This window comes from Belonocnema kinseyi, chromosome 3 (assembly GCF_010883055.1).
Source record: "Belonocnema kinseyi isolate 2016_QV_RU_SX_M_011 chromosome 3, B_treatae_v1, whole genome shotgun sequence".
In the NCBI taxonomy this organism is placed as follows: Eukaryota; Metazoa; Arthropoda; class Insecta; order Hymenoptera; family Cynipidae; genus Belonocnema; species Belonocnema kinseyi.
This window is the reverse complement of record NC_046659.1, coordinates 120,999,616-121,011,639: the sequence shown is the minus strand read 5'-3', so window position 1 is coordinate 121,011,639 and position 12,024 is coordinate 120,999,616. Positions and strand designations below refer to the sequence as shown.

Below are 12,024 nucleotides of genomic sequence, written 5' to 3'. Positions count from 1 at the left end.
AACAAAAAATTTAATTTCAAACCAAGATGATTAATTTTGTGTCAAAAATGGAAATTTGAACATAGTAGTTTCACTTTTAGCCTAGTAATTACATGTTTAGCCAAAAAAATACAATTAAAAATATAATAGTTGATATTAAAACAAGAAAATATTTTAATTTTAAATAAAAAAGAGTTGAATTGATTCTAAAGTTCGTATTTGCAGCAAATTGGTTGAATTCTAGGCCGAAAAAGATTTTAGTTTTAATCCAAACAATTTCAATTTAAAAAAGCGAATTCTTTTCCAAAAGATGTGAATTTATAACAACAAAAAATAAGCGAATTTTTTAAACAAATTTATATTTTTCTACTAAAAAAGGTTTGTTAGACAAGGGAGAACGAACTTTTATGGCAAATTACATTATAAGAGTAAGAATTTTGTGTAGGTCTCATAATTACTCATATTCACATTGACGGTCGAAGAAGGGGTTGATTTGATTCTTATCAAATCTACTAATTAATTACATTTTAAAGGAAAGAATAACTTTTAATACAAAATAAAAATTATTATTAGCTATTTCTTTATTAGATTTAATTTTTGTCCTGAAACTTATCAAAGATGTCTAATCAAAATTTCAACAAAAAATGTAATCTTCAAACGAATAGTTGAATTTTCAACTAAAAAATATTACTTTTCAACCAGCTGTATTTTTAACCAACAAAGATGGACTGTTTTCCAAAAGGACAAATTTTCCACAACACAACTTAATTTACTTACGAAAAAATATCATTTTTCAATAACAAAGTTAATTTTTAACCAAGAAGTTTAATTTTCGGCCAAAAAGGACAAATTTTCAACAAAATATTTACATTGACAACCAAAGAGATTAATATTAAATAAAAATGATGAACCTTAAACCAAAAAAGATGAATTCTCGATGAAAAACATAATAGTCAATAAAAAAACTAAGAAAGTTTTTTATTTTAAATAAAAAAGAGTTAAATTCATAAGAATACACGAATTTTTAACTTAATAGTTTAACCCTTAAACAAAAAAAAACTAAATTTGATATCAAACGGTTGCAATATAAAATAAAAGACGAATTTTTCTTACGAAAGGTCAATTATCAAACCAAAAATATGAATTTTCAACAAAACAAACAAATTTTTTAAAACTTGTAAAAGTATTTTAATAAAATGCAAATTCCCACTAAAACTTGATAAAATTCTGAACATCTTCTAGATTCTTCCTTGAAAATTTTAGAATGCTTTGGGGATGTTTTAAAGATGTTTCCAATATTTATTTATTTGCCTGAAATGAAAGTACAAAAATAAAAAAATTTTCTAATTTTTCTCGGAAATCTTATGCAAATTTTTATATCCTCTTGAAAGCTGTTAAAATTCTTTAAATTCTCTTAAGTTTTATTTTCTAAATCTTCAAAAATTTAAATTTTTCAAAATTTCTTCAAATCATTTTAGATGAAAATTATTTCTGTATCTTTTCAAAAGTTACGACACCTTTCGTAGTGTTGTAAAATCATTTAAAATATTCGGTTAAAATTAACTCTTTAATATAAATCTTTTCGAACTTAAATTATTTTTAACATTTTTTAAAAACTTGTAAATATATTTTAAACAGATGAGAATTTTTCGTAAAACTTTGAAAAATTTTGCAAAACAGAAAAATTTTTCTAAAAGTATACTAGATTCTATTTTTAGAATTAATAAAATCTTTTGGAACTTTATAAAGCCTTCTTCAATGTTCGCCTGAAGTAAAAGAAATTTAAAAAATGGTTGAAAATTTTCCCGGAAATCTTATAAAATATTTTATATTTTTTTGAAACCTTTTAAAATTGTCCAAATACTTTTAAGTTTCTTGTGTCAAATCTTCAAAGATCTACATTAGTGGAATTTTCAATCAATAGATGAATTTTCTTTCGTCTTTCCCATTGTTCCTATTTTCTGCTTTTTCGATTTTATTCGAATTTTTATTCAAAATTCGTATTTTTTGTTGAAAGTTTACCTATTTTGGTAGAAAATTTGACCATTTAATTAAAAATGACCTATTTTTCTAATAATTCATATTTTACAATTAGAAATTCCACTTTATTTTAGAAAATTCGTCTGTTTTGGTAAAAAATTAATCTTCTTCGTGGAAAATTTAAATATATTTTTTTAATTCGTTAAATTCAATTATTTTTGTTTAAAAAAGTTAGAGTATCTGCTAGTTGATACATTAGGGATTATATTTTAGGTTGAAAGTTTAGGTAAATAATAAAAAATTTCTCCTGAAGTTGAAAAATGAACAAATTTGCTAAAAATTCATTCTTCTGAGTGGAAATTCAAAAATTTGGTTGAAAATTAATTTTTGGTTGTGAAAAATTATTATTTTTGAGGTGAAAATTCATCCCATCAAAATTGTATTGGTTGAATTATTATGAATTTAGTTAATAATTTATCTATTTGGTTGAAAATAAATGTATTTTGTAAAAAATTCGTCCTTTTGATAGAATTTTTTTTTTATTGGTTGGGAACTTGACTCTTTTTTAGAAACTAATATTTTTGGTTTCAACATTCAACTTTTTCAATCTATTTGATAAAGATTCATGTTTTCAGTTGAACATTCATTTTATTGGTTAAAAATTGATATATTTCATAAAAAGTTTGTCTTCTTTGCAGAAAACTAATCTTTTTGGTTGAAAGTTCAGAAAGTTTCTTAAAAGGTTATTCTTATTTGGTAGCAAATTGAACTTTATTTAAAATTCGACTTTTTAGGTTGAAAACTCCACTATTTTGGTAGAAAATTCTACTGCTATGCTAAAAAGTCAACTTTTTTATCGAAACTGAACTTGTTTATTTAAAATTAATATTCTCGTATTTTGTTGGTGTAAAGCTCAACTGTTTTCTTAAAAATGTGTCTTTCTATGTAGGAAGTTAATCTTCTTGGTTAAAATGTTACCTATTAATTTATTTTGATAGTTAATCTCTTTTGGTTGAAAATTAAACAACTTTTCTAATTATTAATTGATTTTGGCGAAGTTTCAACCATTTCGTTGCAAATTTCTGAAGTTTGATGAAAATTCGTATTTTTTGCAGAAAATTAATTTTTTAGTTAAAAATTGATCTTTTAGGTTACAAATTCGACAATTTGGTTAAAAGTTCAACTGTTTACTTTAAATTTCATTTTTTTAGTTAATAATTCAACTATTAGGTTGAAAATTAATTTCTTAGTTAAAAGTTAATATTTTTAAGCTTTAAATATTCATATATTTTAGAAAGAATTCGTCTTTTTGGGCTTGAAAATCTCACAATTTTTAAAAAAGATTGCCCTTTTTGACTTGAAAATCTTTCTTTATAATAAACTTAAACCTTTTCGTTGAAAATTCACCTATCTGGGTAAAACTTTTTCTTTTTAGTTGAGATATATCAACTATTATATGTTTCTTTTAGAATTCGTATTTTTTCGTTAAAAATGCAACTACTTTATGAAAAATTTATTTTTGTTATGCATATTATACTATTTAGATGGAAATTTATTTTTTTAGTTCCAAATTTAAGACTCGTAATAAATCCATCTATTCTGTTGAAAAAACAATAGCTTAAAATTCTACTACTTTGTTAAAAATTATTGGTTTAGTTCAAAATTCAACACTGGTTGGAAAATCTTCTATTTACTCGAAATAAAAATAGGCTCAATATTTAACAACTTGGTTAAAAATTCATTTTTTGTTGTTCATAATTGATTAATTTGGTGGAAAATTTATGTATTTTGATAAAAATTCGTCATTATTGATAGAAAATTAAGTGACTTGGCTAAAAATTTGGTTAGAATTTCAACTAATCTTTAAAAAATTCATTTGTTTCATTGAAGTTTTAAACATTTATTCAGAAATTTATGTGAATCGATTAAAATTCAGCCTTTTTGACAGAAAATTAATATCACTGGCTGACAATTCAACTATTTGGTTAAAAATTAATTTCTTAGTTAGGAATGAATATTTCTTCGTTAAATATTAAACTGTTTTGTACAAAATTAATCTTTTTGTCTTTGAAATTCTACAGTTTATTTTTTTGTCTTGACTAAAGAATCATTCTTGGAAAAAATTTAAGTCTTTTGTTGAAAATTTTCGTTAAAAATGCAACTACTTCATCAACAATGATTTTTGTTATGAATATAATTATTTAGTTGAAAATTCGTCATTTTTCGCAGGAATTTAAATTTTTTGAACATTCATTTTTCTTGTTTAAAATTCCACAATTTGGGTAAAATCCGTCCAATCTGTCAAAAAACAAATTGTTTTAAGATTCATAAATTTGCTGAAAAATTCTATTACTGTTTTGAAAATTATTTTCTTAGTTCAAAATTCGAAAATATGGTTAAAAATCCATCAATTTTTTCAAAAAAGGATTAGGTTCAAAATTCAGCAGTTTCATTACAAATTCGACTACTTTGTTAAAAATACATTTTTGTTGTTGTTTACGATTCAGCTATTTGGTTCAAAATTCCTAACTTTAGCTAGGAAATTAATTGTGGTGGTTTTTTTATGAAATTCGCCATGTTTGGTATAAAATAATCTTCTTGGCAGAAAATTAAACTATTTTATAGAAAATTAAATTCTTGGTTAAAAATGAATATTTTTACCTCAACTATCTAAATTTTATATATAAAATTCGTCTTTTATGGATTGAAAATTCCACAATTTGTTAAAATTTTTTTCTTCCGTGACTAGAAAATATTTTTTGCTGGGAAAACTAATTCTTTTGTTAAACATTCGTCTATTTGGTTAGAAAAATCTTCTCTTGTGGTAGAGGTTTCACCTTTTTTGACTAAAAAATTTATTTTTTAGGTTCTTAAACAAAAAACAAATAGAAAATGGACTCTAACAAAGTAATTTTGCGGTCATTGCTATTGGCGCGGTAAATCCTACTAACACGAGATGCGTGGTAGGGATAGGTAAAAAATTGTTGATGACCCTGAAGGGGTGGCTTGTAGATAATGTTGGGACGTTGGGTATAAATACTCTCAAGTAAAGTGTTTTCTGCATAGTCAAGTTTGTCTCTTGCACAGGAAACCATATCACAAACCCTATTCAACATGTTCAACTTGGTGAGTTTCTTAAAAAATGAACTTACCTTATTTTTTATTTGTTGACAAAATCTGACCAATTTTCATTGCTCAATTATTTATATTTGTTAACTATTATATCTGTTTAATATTACTACTTCCAGTAAAATATAATTTTAGAAACTAAATGAAAAGGTCTTCTAAAATACCTGGAAAAAATAAAACTAGTCGAAAGCGTTCCTAATTAATTATTTTGAAAAAAGATGTATATTTTTTAAATTAAGTAACAACAATATTTTTATTGATTTTATTTTTAAGAATACCGTTTTTGAGAAAATATTGATTCATTTTAAGGTAAATAAAATCAGTGACGTAATTATATAAGAAAATGTCTGAAATATTAAGGCAGATGTTAAAAAAGTTTTCGGATTTGTTATAAGCAAACAAGTGAATGAACAATTTACAGTGACTGAGAGTTTCTATATTAAATTAATGAAAGTTAAGTAATCTGTAATTTCATTGGTAAGTTTGATAAATTTAAATTATAATAAATAATATTAATGATTATATTTAATTTAATTTTATTGAATTAGCTCGACTGAAATTTAACTGAATTGAATTGAGAGTGAAATTGAGAATTGAATTGAACTGAGGATAAAATTAAAATCAAAATTGATAATTGAATTAGGAATTTAATTAATTCAATTATTGTATTCTTCCGCAGTTCACTTTCCTCGCCGTTTTGGCCGTCGCCTTCGCAGTTCCAGCTCCAGTTCCAGCTCCGGTTCCAGCTCCAGGTCCAGCTCCGGGATTTTACAGCCCCATTTTACCATACGCACTGCCGGCTGCTGCTGCTCCTGTGCCTCTTGCGAGCAGCTCTCAATCTATTGTTCGCAATTACAATAATCTTGGAATTGCTTACGCACCTCTTGCATATCATCAACCAGCATATTTATTGTAGAAGAAAAAAAATTCACGACAACTTCGGCTGCAACAATTTATTTGACGATCTTCGACGTTTCATCAAATTCAACAAAAAGGAATGAAAATTACTTCTATTATCATGTGATTTTTTTCTAATAAAATTTTCAATTCATCAGATTTAACTAGCTTTCAGTCTTAATTGAAATCATAATTATCGCATCCTTTTATTTTAATTGGTGTATGTATGCATGTATTTTCGTATTTTTCTAACAGAGAGTCAAAGCTCTTATTTCAATTTTAAAACGTTTCGAAATATTTACTCGAATATCAAAAAAATAAAATCCTAAGACTGAAAATGAGATAATCGAAAATAAATAAAATTAATAAGGAAATTAAAAATAAGTATTTAAAAAACAAGCCTTTCAAATATGTATATTACAAACAGCAGAAAAAATGCAATCGATCAGTAGTCTCACAATAAAAATATAATAAAAATATATAAAAGTATAATTTTATATTTATTCACATTATTATTATATTAATATTGCAACCCCCTTGTGTAGACTAGCGGAAAATGTTTTTATTGAAAATGCTACTTTTCTTCTATTCCGCGCCGCACGTTAACGTTAATGACGAACGGACAAGGTAATGAATAAATAAATAGAGTACATTTAAACTTAACTCTATTTAATGAAGTAGAAGGAAGGTGAATTAAGTGAAACAGAAATGATTGGAAAATACAAGTGTCGCTGTATCCGAATGTTTACGCGAGAGAGCGAGGTTGTTGCTCTCTCAGCGGTTTTCGAGAATCTGATCTTGTCTCTCGCAGCAGACCGGCAGAGTAGTTCGCTGGGGTTTACAAATTTTGAGAAATCGCCCTTCATTGGTTTAAGTGTATAGTGAGGGCGGTTACAAACTAAAAATGCCCTTTGAGAAAAGGGCAGCGGTCAGTAGAGTGCATCTGGTCCTTGAGAAGAGCTGGAAGACCTTTTATTTATAATTGTCATAAATCAGAGCGGTGCAGATTTTGCTAAACCGTCGTAAAGGGCTAAGCTCCGACAAGCACCGCGCATGTGTTCAACATATTCTATGGCTTACCATCCTCGTAGTTGAGCGATTAAATTTATTATTATTTATTGAGGTAGAGAAAATATCTGTTGTCTAGACCAGAACGTGAGCGATTGAATAGGAACGGGAAAATTTCATTTATAAAACTAGAATTCGTTTCGAAGACGAAACACCCCTTTTTAGATTGAATTAATTTCAAACCAAATTTTCTCATCCGATTTTAAAAATTTTTCAGTTAAAATATAAATAAATTGCGCATTAATTTCACGGAATAGATTATTGAAGAAAAATTTATTATTTTTCAACTGAAAAAAAAATTAGGAAAAAAGATTGGCATTTTCATGGAAAATACAATAAACTACCGATAGAATATAGGCGCAGGATGCTTGAACCAATGAAATAGGTATGATGAAAATTTAAACAAAATCTGACTGCGGTACTACATTTGTATCAATTTTTGACCTCAAAAAATTAAAACACGAAAATTGCAGCTGAAGATGTTCCCGACTTTCAACTGAAATTATTTAATTTTAATCTCCACCCAAAAGAGAAGAATTTTCAAATAAAAATGACGTCAAAAAGAAGATTTTTTAACCCGAAAATTCTTATCTTTTTTCATCTTTAAGAATTATGAATACATTTTTTTGAGGGTTAGGAAAATAATTATTCTTTTCTAATTCTTAAGCAGCACGAACATAAGAACCACTGAAAAATAAATATTTAGATAATAGTTATTAGGCATATTTGGAGAAGTCTGCTTATCAGAATCATAAGAAAAAACATACTTTGTCTAGTTACAAAAAGGTCCAAGTAAAAGGTCATAATATTTGAAAAGTAAAAAAAAAAGTGAAAATGTTACATAAAAGTCGGGACGTACCGCTTGAGAATTAGAAAAATATTATTTCTTAATGCTCATCGAAATTTATTCATAATTTCCGAATGTAAAAAAGCTGGTATTCTAACATCTCTTCATAATTTATAACTCTTTGGTTAAAACCTGACATTTTCTGATTGAAAATTCGTCTTTTTGACCTTATAAAAATAACTTTGGAAATTTTGGCAGAATTGGCCATGCAGGATATAGAAGAGAAAATGATAAAAAATCCGATCTTTAAAGCCTTATTCTATTATCGTTACGTCGATGTAATATGCTTATATGCTAATTTGCTAAACGAAAACTCAAGTTCAAAAAAAGCTAAAAGAATTTAATAATACAAATGGAACCTTAAACTTTACATTAGAAAACTCCATTATTATAAAAAAAAATAACTTTTAACACTTACAAATTTTTGATGAAAAAGGTTACATTCAAACAGATTAGTATCGAAAACCAGTATATTTCAGACAAACTTTAAACTATCCTTTAAATCCTCAGACAAAGATTGTAAACAGAGCAACAAAACTTTCAAAAACTCGTTTTCCAGAAAAAAACCATTAGTATTAATTACGAAATTTTAAGAAATAATAACTATCATCATAACTTTATTATGAATAATATGAAAAAGACTTTAGCATTTATAAAATTAAAAATGTTCAAAAGTTGTTACACAGAATAACGAAAAACATATTGATTACTCTAAATTTTTAACTTTATTATACGAAAAATATCTCTACCTGCCAATAATAACAATATGTAGAGATTTAAACATTTATTCTGCCTTTACTATTAAAAAAAAACTTTCCGATATCCTCTTAGCACCTATTAACGACCGAATACCAACATTTGAAAAAACCAACTTCATTTATAGAATTCATTGCAAGAATGTTCGTTTGCTCTATATTGGGCAAACAATACATCTTCGTAAAACTAGAATCTCAGAACACCGAGTAACTCAAAATAATAAAAAAAAAACTAGACCAGGGTTATGTAAACAATCGACTAATAAGTTCAACTTTAAAATCATTATTACAAATGTAACTTAATTACTTAAAGCTTATAAAAAACACTTTTAAACAAATTTTATCATCATTTTTTGGAAAATTCTCTGGGCTCAAACTCATACTTATTTTTCAACTTAATCAAAAATGTTAGTTTCAATGTCTTCTAAAAATGTTGGTTTCAATGTTTTCTAAAAAATTTCTTGGAAGTACTATTTTATAAAATAGTTTGAATCTAAAATTATTTAATCACTTACTTGTAATATATTTTTTATTTGTATACAGATTAGTAAAATTTTAACCTCCAAAAAGTAGACAATTTCATATAAAATACGTTTATAAACGTTTTCTTACAATACTGAGTGTAAACATTTTCTTGATTTCAAATCGTAGATTTCAAATTATTTAAGTCTTACGGTCCAATCGTAAATCGAAAAAATAAATATGTGTCAAAAAAACATGTGTACCTTTTTCAAAGGTTCTTAAACCTACATAATTATATTAAAAATTAGTAATTTTAGTACGAACAAATATGATGGATAATTACGTAGATTTGAATACATTGTTACCTGAGTTGATGATAGTTTAAATAGTCAAACAGATCAATTTTCAGTCAAAAAAAAAGGAACATTTCAGTCAATAGTTTTAAGAAAATTAATTAAAATTTAGTCATTTTTTGAAGTCTCAAAAAATGTTTTCGAGACTTCAATCGATTACGCTACATTTTTTAAAATTGTACGAGAAAAACAAAATTGGCGTAGGTTAGGACGGACGAACAGACATTGACAGTTTTAGAAATACATGAAGAATACGTAATGAACGATGATGTAATAGGCAAGTTTCCATTGAAAACCTATTACATCATCGTTCATTACGTATTCTGCATGTATTTCTAAAACTGTCAATTTCTGTTCGTCCGTCCTAACCTACGCCAATTTTGTTTTTCTCGTACAGTTTTAAAAAATGTAGTGTAATCGATTGAAGTCTCGAAAATTTTTTTTGAGATTTCAAAAAATGACTAAATTCTAATTAATTTTCTTAAAACTATTGACTGAAATGTTCCTTTTTTTTTTGACTGAAAATTGATCTGTTTGACTATTTAAACTATCATCAACTCAGGTAACAATGTACTCAAATCTACGTAATTATCCATCATAATTGTTCGTGCTAAAATTACTAATTTTTAATATAATTATTCAGGTTTAAGAACCTTTGAAAAAGGTACGCATGTGTACTGAAACGTCAGGAAGTTTTGAAAGGAGTTTTTTCTATTAAATAAATATCTGAGTTTCGAAGAACATGTTTTTTTGACTCACATTTATTTTTTTGTTTTACGATTGGACCGTAAGACATAAATAATCTGAAATCTACGATTTGAAATCAATAAATATCAACGGTCGAAGAAAGGATTGATTTGTTTCATCAAATCATTTTACAACAAACATTTTCTTTGCTAGAAATTTACATTATAGTTAATAATAATTTTGTTACTATTTATAATCTAATATTTCTTTTAGTCCTGATGAGGCCATGGTTTCATGGTGAAATGCATCGACGTTTCCGTTAACAAATAAGGACTTCCTTATTTCAAAACCTTTCCATTGCAATTTCTAAAAAAAAACATCTTTATTCGTAATTTTAGTTGAAAGCTGGGAATAGAATAAGGTTCGCTTTTCGTGATTTTGTTTTTTTAAGCGTAAAATTCATATAAATGAAGTATCGTATTCAATTTTTTTTTCAAATACAATTAAATATAATGAATAAAATTTATTTTATTAAATCTACTAATATTATGGTTACTAATTATTAATATGAGATATGGGAATATCTTTTTCCAAAGATTAATTTAATTATTTATTAATATTTAAATTTACGAAACTTGCTAATGAAATAAGAAAATATTTGGCTTTCATTAATATAATATAGAAACTCTGGTTCACTGTAAATTGTTCAAATTTAGTGCGAATCAAATAATAAATTGCAGCAAATCTCCACGAAACCATGTTTCTCTACTTATTTGTTTATAATAAATACAATAATTTTTTTGACACCAGCCTTACTACTGCAGAAATTTTTTAAACGTAATTGCTTTACTGATTTTATGTATCTTGAAATGAATTTAAGCTTTCCCAAAAAAAAACGGTTCTCTTCAAAATAAAAAATTTAAATGTTGTTAATTAATACAGAAATATATTGCTCTTTTCAAAATGATTAATGGAAATCGCTCTGGATGTTTTATTTTTTTCCAGGCATTATAGATGAACTTTTAATTTAGTTTCCAAAATTAGATTTGACTGAAAATACTATAATAATAAATTTATCTCATATTTGAGAAATATAAATAATTAAACAGGGAAAATTGGCTAGGTTTTGTCAATAAATAAAAAAAGTAAATTTCCTAAGAAAATCATCAACTTGAAAATGTTGAATAGGGTTTGCGACATTGTTTCTTGTGCAAAAGACAAACTTCACTATGCAGATATGCTAGAGAGTACAGTATATTTATACCCAACGTCACAACATAATCCGCAAGCCACCTTTTCAGGGTCACCAACAATTTTTACCTATCCCTACTACGTCTCTCTTGTAAGAACGATTTATCGCGCCAATAGCAATGATCGTAAAAGTAAGAAAGATTTAATAAAAATGTTAGACAAATTGTGCAATTGTCAAATAAAAATAGACGAATTTGTACAAAACGTATTGGATATTTAACGCAAAAATATTCATTGGAATATATATATATATATATATATATATATATATATAATATCGCAACCGCTCTGGCCCTGCTCCCCTGAGAAACTGTCTGAGCAAGCATTTCTAGGAAGGCTGAGAACGAGGGGACTGAAAGCGAGAGTTTGGTTTATTTTAATATGCTTCAACTATATTCTGTTTAAATTTTGGTTTTTAAGTCTTTTTGTAATATTTCTTTGACAAATCCTTCAGGATAATTGTTCAAGTAAATATGTTTTCCTGGAATGCTTAAGTTTTCATTATGAAAGGTATTGTCTGACCGTGTAATTGCAGAATCTACAATATTTTTTATTGTTTCAATTTTAAGTTGTAACGAAAGGTTAGAATACAAATTTAAAGGACAACCTGAATATA

General features: G+C 26.1%; 1 protein-coding gene across 1 annotated transcript; it reads left to right on the top strand.

The window, feature by feature from the left end:
- Positions 1-5,027: 5,027 nt before the first annotated feature.
- LOC117169482 (neuropeptide-like 3) lies at positions 5,028-6,149 on the top strand. The gene is made up of 2 exons (XM_033355885.1): positions 5,028-5,085; positions 5,768-6,149. The coding sequence occupies exons 1-2, from the start codon at positions 5,074-5,076 to the stop codon at positions 6,002-6,004; spliced, it is 249 nt and encodes an 82-aa protein (XP_033211776.1). The 5' UTR covers positions 5,028-5,073; the 3' UTR covers positions 6,005-6,149.
- Positions 6,150-12,024: the final 5,875 nt, after the last annotated feature.